The 18,634-nt window shown below is 39.8% G+C and overlaps 1 protein-coding gene across 2 annotated transcripts in view; it reads right to left on the reverse strand.

The window, feature by feature from the left end:
• Exoc2 (exocyst complex component 2) overlaps nucleotides 1–18,634 on the reverse strand; it is a 173,890-nt gene that overhangs the window by 107,508 nt on the left and 47,748 nt on the right. For both annotated transcript variants that reach the window (XM_040755775.1, XM_005066420.4), the window contains exons 5-6: nucleotides 13,518–13,631; nucleotides 11,938–12,062 (exon numbers count right to left, since the gene is read on the reverse strand). In XM_040755775.1, coding sequence (XP_040611709.1) covers nucleotides 11,938–12,062; nucleotides 13,518–13,631 — 239 coding nt within the window. The remainder of the gene's footprint in view (nucleotides 1–11,937; nucleotides 12,063–13,517; nucleotides 13,632–18,634) is intronic.

The following is an 18,634-nucleotide window of genomic DNA, read 5'->3' on the forward strand; positions in this document are numbered from 1 at the left end:
CTTGGTTCTGCTTCAGGCTTCCCGGAGTTGCTACAACACAGAAGCAATGTACTGAGCTGCTGGTGTATGACACCTGCTTTGGTCTCTTTGTGTACTGCAAAGAGTATTCATTCAATTTGGCCATAGTTCTTAAGAGACACAAAAGTTCTTAAGAGACACAAAACACTCACAGTTTTGGTTTGCCACCAAAAACAAGTGACTACACAGATCTAAATGCATGAGCTCCAAGGGCATTCAGGGAAATGGTGATGGAAAAGAAGAGTTGTTCCGAAAGAACCAAGGAGCTCAGAAGGGCCTCCCACATTAATGTATGCAGCAGAAACATCTCTCAAGCTTGAGGCTCAGTGGGGCTAGCCTGAATAGCAGCCTGAGACCCTCAGGTGCATGGAGACTTCCAAAGAGTGGGAGAAAACAGCAAAGTAGAAGTCAGGGAAAGAGACGCCTGGTGCTAGCAATGCTTTTACAGGCTAATGAAAAGAAGAGGGCACCAGACACAATGCTTGTCAAGTTCTGACTAAAATAGTGGTAGGCACACACAGGGGCAATAAACCTCATAAATACAAAAAAGTCAAAGAATAAAGATTCAGACTGCAAATCTGGTTGGGATTAACTGAGAAACAGACTTAGGCTGGCTCTCAAACGTCCATACAGTGAAAGAAAAACAATGACAACCATGGATGACATCTTGAGGAGTGGGAAAAGATATTCATTAACCCCACATCTGACAGAGGGCTGATCTCCAAAATTTACAAAGAACTCAAGAAGCAAGTCTCCAAAACACCAAGCAAAAACTGGGGTACAGGAGTAAATAGAGAATTCTCAGTAGAGGAGACTAAAATGGCTGAGAGACACTTAAGAAAGTGCTCAACATCCCTAGCCATCCGGGAAATGCAAATCAAATCAACTCTGAGACACCATCTCACTCCTGTCAGAATGGTTAAAATCAAAAATTCCAACAACAGTTTATGCTGGAGAGGATGTGGAGAAAGGGGAACACTACTCTACTGCTGGTGGGAATGCTGACTTGTATAGCCACTTTGGAAATCAGTATGGAGATTCCTTAGGAAAATGTGAATCAGTCTACCACAAGACCCAGCAATTCCACTCTTAGGCATATACCCAAAACATGCACATTCATACAACAAGGATGTCTGTTCCACTATTTTCATAGCAACATTATTTGTAATAGCCAGAACCTGGAAGCAACCTAGATGTCCCTCAACTGAAGAGTGGATAGAGAAAATGTGGTACATTTACACAACGGAGTACTATTCAGAAGAAAAAAACAATGGAATCCTGAAATTTGCAGGCAAATGGATGGCACTAGAAGAAACTATCCTGAGTGAGGTAACCCAGTCACAAAAAGAGAAACATGGTATGTACTCACTCATATATGGATTTTAGAAATGAATCAGGGGAGTGCCAGCATACAATCCCACTGCCAGAGAGTCTAGGAAACAGAACCTTCATCAGCGACTGATGAAAGCAGAGGCAGATACCCACAGACAAACACTGAACTGAACTCCTGGAATCCAGTGTCAGAAAGAGAGAACTGATGGGCAAAGAAAGGAGTTAAGAGTGGGCTGGTCTAACCCACAGAAACAGTTGACCTGAACAGATTGATGGCTGTGTGGAAAGCATGGGACTGACCCAGACCTCCTGAATGTGGGTGTCAGTGAGGAGGCCTAGGTAATCTATGGGGCCTTCAGTAGTATTTATGTCTGGCGTACAAATAGACTTGAGTACCGATGCCACAATATGGGAGGCTCTCTCAGACGGGACTCTTGGGGGGAGGGCCTAGGCCCTGCCCTGGATGAAATGACAGTCACTGGAGGTCCACCATGGAGGGCCTCAACCTCCCTGGGAATTGGAGTGGAGATTGGATGAGGGACTGGGGAACCTGGTGGGGAGGGCGGGAGGGATGGGGGAGGGGGAGCTGGGATTGACATGTGAAACAAAATTGTTTCTAACCTAAATAAAAAAATAATTATTGATCAAGACCCCCTGAATCTGGGTGTCAGTGAAGAGGCCTAGGGAATCTATTGAGCCTTGGGCAGCAGATCAGTACCCATCCCAAGTATACACAAGGACTTTGGACTCCCATCGAACAATGTGAGGTGCACTCTCACCCTGAAATCTTGGGGAAGGATCTAAGCCCTGCCTCATATGAAATGACAGACTATGGACACCCCAATGGAGGGCCTCACCCTCCCTGGGGAAATGAGGGGATAACGGGGAGGGGGGGGCACAGGAGGAAGGGAGGGAATGGGAGAGGGACCTGGAACTGGCATGTGAAGCAACCTTGTTTCTTATCTGAATTTAAACTGGAAAATAAAATTTAAAAAAAATTATTATTTTAAAAAAAGAACAAAAAGCAATAATGAAATAAGGCAAGATTAAAATTTTAGTTATGTTAAATATAAATGACTTGAATTCTTTTATTAAGAGGCAAAGGCTCTCAGAGTAGTGTTTTAAACCTATTACATTGCTTGTAATACATGGATAGGGCTAGGATACAGATGAAGCAGAAGAGCACTTGCTTGGCATGTATAAGGCCTTTGGTTTGATTCCCAGAACAAATTATTTTTATTTTATCTTACTTTTTTGTGTGTATGTGTGGCTGTGCATCACATGCATACCCTACACTGTAGGCCAGAAGAAGACATTGGATCCCTTGGAACTAGAGTTATGGATAAGGTTATGAGCCAACATAGGGCTGATGGGAATTGAATCTGGAACCTCTGTAAGAACAAGTGCTCTTAACCACTGTACCATCTCTCCAGTCTATTTTTAAGTTAATAGTATGGATAATAAACAAGAAAATACATTTATAAAAGGAAGAATATAAAATATTAACATATTCTTATACAGTGAAGAAATCGTTCCAAATTAAGACCTATCCTTTACAGACTAGAGGAAGTAATCTCTAAGCTCTTTGAATGTTCTGTGAAGGAGGGGTTGGTGGGGGCAATGAGAGAATGGAGGGAGAGAGAACTGGCATTGATATATAAAATATGATTGTTTCTAAACTAAACTGAAAAAAAACTCCACTAAGCATCAAAAATAATAAAGGAATAAACATTTTTAAAAAATGTCCCTCTTTTCTCTCTTCTCTTCCTCTCTCCCTCCCTCCCTTCCTTCTTAACCTGGGTGCTAAAGGTCATATCACATAGTCTAATGGTGTGATTTATGATAACTTGTTATCAGCTTGACCTGTCAAGGAGCTGTGGCCTAAGGTCAGACATAAAGGTCACTGACCACATCAATAATAAAGCCTAAGTACAAGGCTGAGGTACATTCCTCAGCTTGCAGTCCTCTGTTGTTGTCATTCACTGATACCAGAAGCCAATGCTAATCCTGAATCTTCTGGAGACAGAAATGAAAGCTCCACCCACAGACGTTTCCCATATTCCATCCAACACAGCCCTCTCCCATGGCTAAATACTGCACTTTCCATGGTGATTAGAAGAATCACAAAAGTTTCGGGTAAGTTCTGTGAAATACCCTAGCAAGAAGTCAAGCCAGAAGGTCACCCAAAGACTATCCTTATCTTTGTAATTACTATAATTATAATATTAGCATCAAGAAAACAGACACCAAATTTGTAAAATAAATTTATATCAATTATATAAACAAAAAAGTTAAATCAAAAAGAGAGATTTATCTCCCAGTTTCTTACAGACAATGTGGATTTAAGTGATGTCATTAATCTGAGCATTGGTAATAAATAAGTCATACTAAAGGAACTAACTTCTTCCCCCAACACCACTCTGTCTTCCTTCTTTTTCATGGGGGTAGAATGGGGTGGCAGGTACTATCAAACCCAGAACCTAAGGATATAGGAAAATTATCTAATAGGTGATATATTCCCAGGCCCTTCCTTGTTCTTATTTTTACACAGTTGCATAAAATTGGCATATACTAAAAAATTTCACTGTTGACAGTAAAATTAGTCAGAAACACACTTTAAAAACAAAATTGACTACAAACTACTAGGTCTAAGAGCAAATATTACAAATTTTAAGAGAAGGCCAATAAAAAAAGATACCAATAAAAGAATCAATGTAAAAAGATAAAATATGGTATGTATAGCAGGGCGTTGGTGGCCCACGCCTTTAATCCCAGCACTCAGGAGGCAGAGGTAGGCAGATCTCTGTGAGTTCGAGACCAACCTGGTCTAAGAGCTAGTAGTAGGACAGTCTCCAAAGCCACAGAGAGACCCTGTCTTGAAAATCAAACAAAAAACAGTTATGTATTCATTTATATATGGATATTAAACATTAAATAAATGATAACCTATAATCCATAGACCAGGAGATGTTAGGTATACAGGAAGGGGATTGGGAGGACACATGGATCATCTCCCTTGAAAGAGCAAATAGAATAGATTTTATAGGTGGACTGAGAGGGATGGGTATGGGAGGGTCAGGTGAGTAGGGAAGACAGGGTTGAAGGAGAGAATGTGGGGAGAGACAGCTGGAATTATGGGACATTTGAGGGACAGTATGGAAACTAGGAAATGGGAGAGATGGTTCCCCAACTGGCCATCTCTTGTCACCAAACGAGGCTTATAGTACTAGGACTGGATTACAATCAATTGAGATGTTGGCCAAAGGGATCTCATGGAAATCTCCAAACAACCCAGGGTGTTGCCAAGATAATGGGCTGCTCTCCACACACTGAAAAGTAGACACAATTGCTGAAGGCAACACATACACAACTCACTGAACATGGACAAGTCAAGCTGGAACCTAGAAGGAGTCTTCACTGTTATGTGCTAACATCTTTGCTACAGAAAGGTACTCTTGCTGGGGAATAATTCTTTTGTACATTGTGAAGATCTGTCACATCACTCAGACTAGTTTAATAAAAAGCTGAGCGGCCAATAGGTAGGCATGATTTTCTAGGCAGAGAGGACACTAGGAAGAAAGGTGGAGAAATGGAGAGTCACCAGCCAGGGACTGAGGAAGCAGGAAAGCATTATGGGCAGTACAGAGTAAAGGTAATAAAGCCACAAGACAAAGTAAATTCATAGAACAGGGTTAATTTAAGTTAAAAGAGCTGGTTAGAAACAAACCTAAGCTATTGGCTGAGCTCTCGTAATTAATAATAAGTCTCCATGTTGTGATTTGGGAGCTGGCAGGAGGGATAGAAGAATCCACCCACAAATGTCGCCCAACATCCAGTAACGCATATCCCCATAAGACCTGAGAAAGCTTTAAAAAAAAAAAAAAAGGTCCTAAGCACACAAAAATGGAGTCAAACTGGACTTCCTACTCTCATGTGTCTCCTGCTGGCTAAGGTAGAGACACATCTCCCAACAGCTGCCGACATGCTTGAGCTACCATGAGCTAAGACATGTGGCAGGTTTAAGGTTTTGTTCATGCAGACAGAAAAGGTTGCAGACATGCAGTAAAGCAGGTTCAGACAGAAAAAATAAAACTCTAAACAGGTTACAGTGTGCTTAACAATGTACATAGCCTTAAGAAAAATAATCGAGTATAGACATAGAAAAGATAAACAGTTTAAAAATAGTGAAATATTTAAAGAGAGAATAAAGTAATGAAAAAATAAGCCACGTAAGGATAGAAAATATACAGGGAGTCTGGATCCTATATGGTATCATGTTAACTTTCAATTTTTTAAATGCTAATGTACAAATGTCTTAACTTCAAAATGGAAGTTCAAAAATGCCTTGTGTTGAGGAAGAGGTTATACTATTGTTTCCAAGGGAAACAAAAAGTTATGATTCCTTCCAGATTAATAGAGATCAGATTAAGCCATGAGAGACCTCCTGAATATCTTGGCTACAGACACTGGGGAGGAAGCCAAGAAAGACTACAGGACAAATGACTGTAAGTTGATCCCTTGTCAATGGGAACAGCCCTAAGACAAGTTGAGACATGATGAATCTTGTTTACTACAGAGTTTACATAATTTGTTATGTAACAAACCATCCTTTCAAATGGCATAGGTAGAGATTTATATTAATGTCTGATTTGAGTTAAGGTCCACTCCAGGAGATGGAACCCATACAAGACATTGGTTGAGTAATAAAGGATCTGAAACTAGATAGACCAGGGAACAATAGTAAGATCAAATATTACTGTTCTGCTAAAAGAATATAGCAATAAAATGACTCCTAATGATATTTTGCCATGCTCATAGATCAGTGCTTTAACCAGTCATCATCAGAAATTCTTCCTCCTGCAACTGATGGGAACAGATGCAGAAACCCACAGCCACACATTATGCAGAGATAGCCTTGCAATGCACAGCTCTAAATGGGATATCTCCATCAAATCCCCCTCATTCTCTACTCCAGGCTCAGATAACCCCAAGAAAGAGGAGGCAGAAAGAGTGTAAGAGCCAGAAGGGATGGAGGACACCAAGAGAACAAGGCCCTCTGAATCAACTATAAAGTTCATTACTCACAGAGACTGAAACAATAAACACAGAGCTGACACAGGTCTGCACTAGGTCTTCTATGTATTTATTATAGTTTTCAAATTAGTATTTTTGTGGGGTTGCTGAGTGTATAAATGAGTGAGTCTCTGATTCAAGTGTCTGTTCCTGGGACTTATTTAATTCTGTTGGGTTGCCTTGTTCAGCCTTGACTTGATGGATTTTGTTTTATCTTATTGTATTTTATTTTGTCATGTTTGGTTTTATCTCTTAGAAGCCTGTTCTTTCCTAATGAGAGACAGAAGGGGAAAAGATTCAGAGAGGATGAGAAGTGGGAAGGAGTAGACGGAGAGTAAACTGCAATCAGAATATATTTTATGAGAAAAAATATTTTCAATAAAAGGGAAAAAGCAAAATAATATATACAGAAAAACTAAACAGATCATGGCAAGGCCTGTATTATAATGCAATACTAAATTTTTTCTAAGAAATTATATATTTGCCAAACTAAAATAAAATGTACACAACAGAAACTGTGTGTGTGTGTGTGTGTGTGTGTGTGTGTGTGTGTGTGTGTGTGTGTGTGTGTGATGAAGCCTAACGATCATCATTACCAGCCCTGCCACACACTAAGACTTCTGGTCTAACAAGAATGACATGATCTCAGACCAAGATACTAAAATTGAATCCAGAAACACAATGATGTTAAATGACACCATGGGGTAGAAATCAGTGAAATTCCCAGAGTGGAATACCATACAAGGTAAATGGTATTGTTTCTTCAATGACATGAAATATTAAAAGAGTAAGAAATGAGAAGGAACCATTTCAGTTTAAGAGGTGAGCTGAAAATGAATTCTTGTTAATTGTATTATTTGATCTAATAGTATTACAGTTATAAATACAAATGGTCTTAAGAAGAAGATTTATAAAAAAAAAAGGCATAAAGGGAAAAAAACATGCTACTTGAGATTTGTAACAAGGGAAAGCTCAGGGATCCCAGACTGATGGCTGAGAGCCCAGTATGGGACTTATCCAGACCCCCGAATGTGGGTGTCAGTGAGGAAGCCTAGACAATCTATGGAGCCTCTGGTAGTAGATCAGTATTCATCCCTGTCATACAAATGGACTTTGGGAGCCCATTCCACATGGAGGGATGCTCTCTCATCCTGGACACATGGGGGAGGGCTTAGGCCCTGCTCTGGATGATATGACAGACTTTGGAGATCCCCCATGAAGGGCCTCATCCTCCCTGGGGAGTGGAGTGGGGATTAGGTGGGGGGTTGGGAAGTTTGGTGGGTGGTGGGGGTGGAGGGGAGGTAGAGGGAGCTAGGATTGACATGTGAAGCAAGCTTGCTTCTAATTTAAATTAAAAAATTAATTCATAAAAAATTGAGCCAGGGAACTAAAAAGAGTTCTCAAAAGAAGAGAGAAGGTTAAGAAATATTTTTTAACATTATTCATTGTTGGTGGGAGTGCAATCTGATTTCACTACAGAAATCAGTGTGAAAGTTCCTCAAAAAGCTACAAAAAGTTTGACCTTATGATCTGGCTACATGCTTCTTGAGCATATACCCAAAGGACTCTACACCCTACTATATAAACACCTGGTTAATCCATATTCATTACTGCTCTTCATGACAGCTAGAAAACAGAAACAACCTAGATATCCTTCAATTGATGGATGGACATTGAAAATGTGGTACACAGGCACATTGGAATATTATCTAGCTATAAAGAAAAATGAAATTCATGGGTAAATGGATAGAGCTAGAAATAATCATTCTGAATGAGGTAGCCCAGACCCAGAAAGATAAATGCTGCCTGGTCTCTTGCACATGTAGATGCTTGTTTTGAATCTTCACATGTGTGCATAACTTGTAGAATACCCATAGCAGGCAGGAAATGTGACGAGCCCATACTGGGAAGGTGAGATTTCATAGGAAGAGAGGTAGAGCACAGGTAGTATGAAAGAGAAAAGAGGATAATGAAACAGGAAAGTTAAATGGGGTAGGAATAAGGGGGCAGGGAATAAGAGGGAGCATGGGAAGAGATAACTAATAGAAGGCTCCCTGAAAAGGCAATATGGAAACCTCCTATTATTGCAGAATCTTCATAAAATATATACTTCTACACATATACATATGTGTGTATTCACACACATGCATGCATGTACACATGTACAGGTAACACTGTGGAGTGTTATCCTATAGTAGAATGGGGAGAAGCCATAGACTATCAAATAAAAAGTGCCAGGTGTGGTCTACTTTTCGAGGTGTTGTTCAGCAGGGTCCCATAGAACCCCCCCCCATACATTTTTTGTCATTACCAGTCCTACTGTCATCCTGAGTTTCATGGGGAAGCACAAACACTCTTGAGTAGCCAAAGCAACCCTGAGCAAAAAGAACAATATCGGGTATCATATATTACTGAAGTTGTAAAGACACAATAAGAAAATCAGCATTGTATTATCACAAAAACACACAAACTAATGGAATAGAATAGAGAACTCCAAAACAATCCCACGTAGCTGTAGCTACCTAATTTTTGACAAAGGTGTCAAAAACATATACTGGAGAAAAAACAGCCTCTTCAACAAATGGTTCTGGGAAAATTATGTCCACATGTTGGATATCCACAGAATGAAACTATATCCCCATCTCTCACTTGATTTTAAACAAACAAACAAAAACAATCAATCAAACACATGCACAAAAAGAATCAGACATTACTGTAAGCCTTTAAATTGTGAAATTGCTCAAAGGAAACAGAGAAAACCCCTTCAAAATATAGAATTGAAGAGGATTTTCTGTAAAAGACTAAAACTGTTCAGAAAATAAAATCAGGATTTGACAAATGGATTATATAAAATTACAATCTTTGGCACAGTAAAAATAAATAAAGGGAGGAAAGAACGAAGGAAGGGTGGGAGAGGGAGGGAGGGAGAGAGAAGGGAGGAGTGAGGGAGGGAGGAGGGAGGAGTAAGGGGAGGAGGGAGGGGAGGAGAGAGGGGAGGAGAGAGGGGAGGAGAGAGGGGAGGAGAGAGGGGAGGAGAGAGGGGAGGAGAGAGGGGGAGGAAGGGAGGGAGGGAGGGAGGGAGGGAGGGAGGGAGGGAGGGAGGGAGGGAGGGAGGGAGGGAAGGAAAGACAGTGATATGGAGAAAATCTTTGCTGACTATTGATCTGACAGGGGACTGATATCTAGAATATGTAAAGAACTAAAAAAATAAATATCAAACCCTGTATAATTCTGATAAACGGAAAAAGGAAATCAAAGGGCACTTCTCAAAAGATGAAGTATTGAGGCCCAGCAGACACAGGATTAAATGATCACATCTTTAGTCCTTGGAGAAAGTCAAATGGAAACTACACTGAGATTCCACCTCACCCCTCACTAAGAAAGACAAACAAAAAACAGTACTGTCAAGGATGCAAGGGTTTGGTAAGGAAAAGAACCTTTAGACACTGCTGGCAATGTAAACCAATTGCAGCCATTATGAAGATTCCCCAAAAGATTAAAAATGGAGTTATCATACAATCTAGATAAATACCATTCCTGGGAATACATCCAAAGAAATCTAAGTCAGCATACCACAGAGATGACCTGCAAATCCATGTTTACTGCAGTGTTACTCACAACTGCCAAGTTAGCAAATCACCATAGGTGTCCACCAACAGATGCACAGGTAAGAAAAATGTGACAGATTAGATAGATGATAGATACAGATAGACAGGCAGACATAGATATAGATAAACAATAGAGTTTTATTCAGCCACAGTAAGAACAAAGCTGTGTCTTTACAGGAAAAGGCAAACTGGAGATTTTACTAAGTAAATTTAGCAGATCCAGATGTCTGTCTCTCTCTCTAGAGACAGAAATGGATGGAAGGAGAACTACCTGAGATAAGAACAAGAGGAATTGAGTTGGAAGGAAATATAAACAAAGTACATGAGCTATTTGAAAAAAAAACTACAAAAAAAATCACTTTGCACAATGAATATAAACAAGCAAAATAATTTAATGAAAAACAAAAGGTATCTAGTACATATAACTCTACATATGGTATGATCTCATTGTAACATATTCTTAATATTAGCAAAGAAAATACATCACAATGTTAATATGACAACCTCCACCTATAAGTAACTCTGGTTAATTATTTCTGCGTTTCAACAATATGCTTTCTCTTTCTATAAAAAACGGCCAAATTTATGGCCTGTTGCTAATATCTTTAAAATGACTATGATAACCATTTTATATTGCTATAAAGTCATTAAGCCACTAACAGTCAGTATGATCTTTGCTAAATCTGAAGCTCCCAACATACTTCTAGAGTAATGTCTGGTAAATACTGCATTTACGTTACAGCACAAAACTATTCACACAAGCTCAGGTCTCTCTTGTTGCCATAAGAGTAACTACTGGTAATGCAGAAAGATAGCAATGACACATCAGTAATCACAGGACACCAGGGACTCTTCTTGTTCTACTTCCTTCCAGCATGCATATTTCACACAACCAAAGTCCTAACTTCCACTTACAAGGAAGGCGCAATATGAGATACACACTTAGAGAAGAGAGGGATATAATTATCTGATTTATTTAAAAAAAAGAGTTCTTAATACATGTTTACTATTAAAAGTCCGTCTTTCTGAAGAAGATACAGTCTTTTAATATACAACTAAGAAAGGTGGATAGCTGGGGATGGGTAAGATAGTTCAGTGGTAAGGCTTGCCACCAAGCCTCACAACCTGAGTTTCATCTCCAAGCACTATGGAAAAAGAATTGACTTCCACAGTTGTTCTCTGACCTCCACACAGGTGCTATGGTACACACACACATACACACACATACACACACACACACAAATGGATTATTAATAGCATATACGCACTTAGTTATAAGGACTTTCATTTTCAAAAGCAATTATGGTAAATTTTACTCATGCATATTTATATACACTAATAACATAAAAGTACATATTATATTTTCACTATAGAAACCAACTCAGTGTCTTTCATTGTAGTATCTAAAACTCTGATAACATAATTTTCCTTTCTTGTAATGATGATGTCAGAGAGTAGGCAGTTGATTGTGTATGTTGGGGGCCTTTGGGATAACAGCTAAAAAAAAAAAAAAAACACATTTCATCAATTCTTCCCCAACGAAACACATAATGGGGAACATTTTTAGAATGAGTAAAACGGGATGTCTGTAAAAGGATTTTAAGAATTCGAGAACTTTGCCCATTGGGATTCAATTTCTTATCAACCCCAAAGACTGAGCATCATGGAGAGGAACAGGAGTCTCCTGTTTCACATGTAAGATGGGGCAGCAGAGCTTTCGAGACAAATATTTACAGTACTAGGCCTTCAAAGAGATTCCAGCCTAGCCTGCAACAAATATTTATGGAACGTTTTAAACCTCTACTTTTATAAATACAGACTGAATGTCACACCCCATAAACACGAGGGAGCAGTGTCAGGTTTCCACAGTGGAAGCCTCAGCAGATGGTTCTCAGGGTTACCTTACCTGAGAGAGCATCTTGAGCTTCAAAGAAGGTACTGAGGCCACCCTTCACATAGGCCAGACTCCCCTCACTCTTCTTGTTGGCCTGCCTTTTGAGGTTGGTGACTGCCATCTTGAGCTGCTCAAAACTGTAATGAATTAAAAGAAATCAACCATCGGAGATTTCTTGCAAGATAACCCATTAAGTGTAAAGGAATAGGAATGCTAAAGGTTCTGTGAAGCATAGTATTAACATAATAACCACATAAAAACGAAAGTCTCTCAAATTCTTATCTAGATTTTAGCCTTGTATTCACAGTGATGCCCGAGAGATATAAAACAAGTATTACAGCTTCACTAATTCCAAGTATGTCCAGAGATATAATATACACGATTTCGCAGACAAAGGTTCTGAGTATCTTTGACTGACAGGAGACCCATCCTGCCCAGTCAGTAGTTCAAAGGCTAATTTTTCCACTCACTCCTGCAAGTGCAAGTGCAAGTATCCTGGAACACTGAGCACAATGATCATGTCAATCTCAATACACAGACCTCTGTCCTTAATGACAAAATTATGCAAAGCCTCTGGGTGACTCACAATTTAAATAAGAAGAGACAAAGCACATGAGATACATGTGTGAAGCAGCGAGATGAAACGCACTATTGTGTATGCTAGCTTAAAGTTTGTAATAAAGCAGCAAATAAGACCACACCCCTTTATTTCTATCAAAAGCTGACAGGGACAAAAGGCAGCATCTGTATTTAGAAATTGTATTTCCATTTGAGCCAACAAAATCTGTTAATAAAAATCTCAATATTATTTTAAGTACCATAGTAACTCTACAGCAAACACATCGATTCTGAGCTATGACAGTAAAAGCCTGTCTACAAATAAAGCTAACTTCTACAATTATAGACTGACTCTTAGCATGTGATTTAAAGCATTACCAGACCAAATTTATTTATGCATTAAAATACCAACTTTTCCTTGTGTTTTCTAATAATGGTTTTCACCTCTGTAAGTGAATAAAATTATACCAATATATACTTTGAATGACTTACAAAGAATATAAATCTTAAGTGACAAACAACTCCTTTACCTAAATGGGTTCATTAACACTGCTGTTTTAAATCAATCTGGCAGAAAAATCCCCAGTGAGTTCTTTACAGTTGAGGGAAATGCCAAAAAACAAATGAGCTTGGAGATGCGACCCTCTCCTTATCTTCACATCACAACAAATGAACTTGGGTTTCTGAGCTCTGTGTTTCACATTTCACACAGAACTTAGCATTTTTGTGTGACTGATAAGGAAGTACATCACATTCACATATATCCATTTAGGTCCCCTACGAAGACTCTACAAAATGTTAATGAGTTGCACAAATAATGAAACATGAAATGGTGGGGTGAGGAATAAAAGTCTTCTAAGAATGACATTTTACAAACAAGGAAACAGATAACTGTGACTGTTAGGAACTCACATGGCAAAGAACTCACAAACCTACAGCTGTGTTACCATCTGCAAGGCCAAACTTAAGGCAGTGTTACTGCACAAGCCCATTGCCTGAAGCCCCTCAGAGTTCAGGGTCCAAAGTCCACTAACCTGGTGGTGGAGTGATTCTCTATGAGATACCAGGCAGCTGAAAAATTCTCACTTGTAAAATCAGCACTCATGCCATGGAACAACGCTTCTAAGTCCTTCTGAGGAAGTTTACTTCTAGAGACAAAAAAGAGTTAAGATATGTTACAACTGATACACTAACATTACCAAGTACTACACAATAAATTAAAATACAAGCCTTTATGTTTATATACCATGAGCTATCAAGAATATATTTGAACATAGTATGGAACATACTTTCTATATTATGACTGAATTACTACCATGTAAACTTTGTTGTGGCAAACTGACATTTAAAATTAACCAATGCAGGTGGAATCATTTCTTTAACCTGCCATTGTCCTATCTGAGGTGAACAGATGTTTGTTGCTCCCCAGAAAAAGTTCACAGTGTATCTACCCTGACCAGACCCTGTTCCTAGTCACACAATTTTGCAAATTTTACTGCTGACCCATCTCTCTGTTTGCAGGAGGAAGTCCAAGTTCTCAGCTCCATATTCACTTAAGATTCATTTCTGCAACCCTAGTTCTCACGCTAGAAGCTTCAGAACCTCAAACAGATTCTACTCTTTGGTACATGTTGTGCTTGTATGAATTTTTTCCTCTTACTTGCAGAACCCTTTATTGAAAATGCTTCCCAGGCCCTGATAAGACTGCTCAAGCCAGATTATAAGGTATAAGCAGGACATCACTTTATAGACATTACATTTTATTCAATGAGAAATACCACTATGCTAAAAGAAAACACGAGCAGTTCCAGAGTTTCTACATTCGTGTCTGGAGTCATATCAGAGAATTATATACACAGCTCACTTATACTAAGGAGCCTCACCACAACCAATGCTTCATCTTCACCCCACAGTAGTACTTTTTCTTCCTTCTCCCAGCCATGATCAATTGATAGGCTGACTGTTACAGAGTGGGTAGATAGTGATAGACTGTCTTTCCTCTGTTAGTTACTATATCACACTGTAGGCTGTAATGGGCACTCAGAAACTGGTTTTACAAGCCAGACACAGTGGCACACGCCTTCTATTCCAGCAATCAGGAGGCAGAGGAAGGCAGCTCTGTCATCTACAGAGCAAGTTCCACGACACACAGAGAAACACTCCTGCCTCATAAAAACAAAAAACAAGAAGAAGGAGCAGGAGCAGGAGGAGGAGGGAGGGAGGGAGGGAGGGAGGGAGGGAGGGAGGGAGGGAGGGAGGGAGGGAGGGAGGGAGGGAGGGAGGGAGGGAGGGAGAAGTTGGTTTTGCCCTGACTCATTACTTGGGCCCATAAGATAACTGAAAGCAAAGGAGTTCTTTCCCTAAATCTGTAGTCACTTTGGCCAGATCACCCCCAGACAAGTAGAGTTGTCCATGACAGCAAAGCTGCATTCTGGAGCAAAAGTTCACCTTCTAGGAACCAGAATAACCAACTCACAGGACAAGAACACTGTCCATCAACCTTGCAGAATCCAACTTAGACAGTATCCATTCAGAGTTCACCTTGACCAGGGCAGGTACTCATACACATCTATTGCTCCTTACCTGCATCCTGCCTCTTTTGAAACTTCAAGCTCATGGCAGTAACTTGAAAATGGATTTGAGATCAACTGAACTGTTTATACAGTCCTTCCTAATACAGTCATGTCAGAGGTGACAGGAACTAAGACAACAGCTACCCCCAGCAGCCTGAGAAGTTCCCTTACATTTTAAAGATCTCAACTCAGGTAAAACCAGATCCTGGCCTTCAACACAGAAAAGAATTTCACAATGAACCACTACGAAGCAGAGTTGCATTTATTAAAAGACATCTTCAACACAGATTGACACATGGTTCACAGAGGAAAGGGAACAAAGAACGTAAGGCCTCTGACAAAGTATGATGTTCCCTGAAGGTGGCTGTCAGGGACCCCCAGCCATGGCCTTTAGATGCACTGACTTCCTCCATACACTCACTCACACTGGGTGGTCACTCCTAGGAGACACTCCATACAGCACTAGCATTGGGGGCAATGACTGCAGCAAGCCAAGCATGTGCCGCTCTCCTCTGACTCTTTATGTGGTGGCCCTGCTCAGTTCAGTGACATCTGAGACAGACTGATGGGAGTCTTTCTGGAAAAGGCATGCAATTTTGAAGAGCATTCAGAAGAAAGAGACATTCTTCTGTCCCTGAACATCATTATACCAAGTTTCAAAACCAAGAATTGTGGAAAACATTTTATAATTATGAAGGAAACTGGTTTATCAGAAGAAGAAAACTCAGTTCTGCAAACCTCAGTGATATGACTAAGAGTGTCACCTCTGAATTTTGTAGATTATAAGAAAAGAAATGTCCTTTTTGTTTAAAACAAATTAATTGGCATTTTCCATTACATATAGCTGAAAGCATCTTGATTTAATATTCTAGCCTTAAAAATAAGTGAAAATAAACTGATCCTTTACATGTACACCTAGAAAATATGAAACAGAAACAGGGGCTGCAAAGTGTAGATGACTCATGCCAGGACTCATGGGGACAGACAGGGGTCAGGTACCCAAAAGAGCAAAGGCCCCTGTATGCAGCCTGTGAAAGCCGCTAACCTCTCCAGATGCCATTTACTCCTGAGGATCACAACAGCTTACCCCTGGCAATAGCTTGAGGATTAAAATCGATGGCAATTCAGGAAAGCTACTCAAAAATGTTATCAGCTATTAAATTTTCTTCTTTATATCTAGTTTTTTACATTTTACAGATTATTTCCTTAAGTACCATTGTGTTTACCCTCAACGTAGCAAGTAAATTAAATATTCTCCTTTTTACAAATGAGTACACATACTTCGAGGTGGTATGTCATTAGTCATGGTTTTGCCTGGTACTCCTGCTAAACAAAGAACCCATCTTAGCTCTGAAAAAAAGCACTGCTGCAGATCTATGAAGACTTAAAATGCCCATGATGTTCCTCACAGCAAAAGGAAAGAAGGAGCACTGGGTCAGGCTGGAGCACACAGCACACAGCTTCAAGTCTGTCAAGATTACAGGATGTAAGAGGTGAGCCTTCCAAGACAAGGCTGTGAGGGAAAGAAGATGAGTACTCAGACTCCATCTGCACTTTCCCCACTAACTGGGAGAGGGAGACCCAGAGACACCATGAAAACTCCCAAGATATTGTCATGAAGGAATCAAAGCTCTTGCTACCCCTAAAAATGTTTCCGTTAGATGGCAGTGTGAACTCAGACTTCATCCTTCAAAAAAGGTCAGCCTCTCTCAGGCATCTGACCAAGTAGACAGATAGGTAACAGGAGTGATCATAAAACACATACCACAAACCATGCCGTGTGCTTGCCTGCTTTCCTCGATGCTGCAACGGCAGGCAGGAGAGCTGCTTGACAGTTAAGAATCTGATGCTGTGCTTAGAAGGCAAGTGCTATACTCATTTCTCTCACCTTTCAATTTCAACAACATAATGTATAATGTTACATTAAATATTATAGGAAACGTTTTATTTTAAAATCTGGTATAGTTTCTGGACTTAGGCACTGTACCATAACCCACAAATCTACTTTTACAAAATTCTAAAAGGTAAATTTCAGACACTTCTACGATCTTCCTAGGAATGACTCTAATGCCCCCTGCCCTTTTGTAAAGGCAGCTTCTTAAATGTACTGCGAAGACTGGCCACTGTTTCTTTCTGTTGGGAATTGGACCTGATAAGAACAGAGCCAGATGTGCACTGCCCAAAAGCCATGTAGAAATAAAACAGATAATATGCAAGCATCAACTGAGTGCTCCAGACACCACCCCCAATAGCAGCTCACTCAAAAAATGGGAGGTGATTAAAAACAGGAGCCACACTCCATTTCTCTGCCTTCACTTCATACAAGCACCACTGCCAAGACTTCCCTGATAAACATTCTCCTTGGGCGAACAGGACTTTCAAGAAACAAAATCTAGTGAAGACTTTCACTTACTAGGAGCCTATTTTTATCTTATTTTACAGCTTAAACAGTTTGTATTCATTATAACTGAAACCAGGCAAGAACATATATACTTGTGACAACCAACACAGTAAATCAGAAATACAGACCTTTTACAAGCAAAGCCCAGTCTCCGTCAAAGTAAAGTTACCTTTTCAGAGCAATTAGTAACATTTTTATAAGTACCATGGCACCATGTGTGCAAAAACATCAGTTAAAAATTTAGGGACATGAAGGACTTTAACAGTCTAAGACACCAATAAATGCCAGTTGTTAAAAACTTGTGGGCTGAAAGATGACGGCATGCATGCTGGGCCCCCTAATAAAATATATTAAAACCTGACTCATACCAAAAGCAACAAGGAGCCTATATTGTATTATTCTCACTTGCTTTTCATCGTCAAAGAAAGCAGGCAGGGCAGCACAGGTCTTCACCCTTCCACTGGACACCTAAGTGGGTACAGTGAACTCTAACATTCATAAGGCAATTACCAGGCTGCCTCCCATTAGTCTGAGAAGTCACCAGGACCACAGCTGATTATTTTATAAAATGCATTTACACTTCTTCAGACCTTGTTAATTACTATCTTTCCACTAGTAAATAATAGTAAAATCCCCATGTTTCTCATTCAAAGATTTACATTTTTAAATGATTTACAGAATGCATACACAACGCAGTAAAACTAAAGGCATTAAGAAGTCTAAGCCAAATGCAGCATCACTCTCTACAGAGACAAAAGGTTTACTAAAAACTATGAAGTGCATTAGGAAAACAGCCCCACACTAGTGTTTGACATTCTGCCTCTTCTTTCCCTCACTCTTTCTACCTGGGCCAGGGTATGATTCACTATAGATCTCATGCTTAGCTCCACCTCCAGCACATCAAAAGGATAAACAAATCCTCAAGTACAGAATTCAGTAAAAGCCATGTAATTTTCTTAGATGGGAAGAAGAGAGAAAGAGGGGAAGGGAAAGAAACCTATTTCAATAAATAATATCTATTTTCAATTTTAACACAATTTATTATTGTATAAACTTACTTGAGACAGTTTTAAATGTCAACTTGCCACAACCTAGAATCATCTTGAAAGAGGCCCTAACAGGGGAACTGTCTAGATCAGGTGGGCCTCTAGGCATGTCTGTGGTGGATTGTCTTGAC

Source organism: Mesocricetus auratus, unplaced genomic scaffold, assembly GCF_017639785.1.
Source record: "Mesocricetus auratus isolate SY011 unplaced genomic scaffold, BCM_Maur_2.0 Super-Scaffold_100013, whole genome shotgun sequence".
Taxonomy (NCBI): Eukaryota; Metazoa; Chordata; class Mammalia; order Rodentia; family Cricetidae; genus Mesocricetus; species Mesocricetus auratus.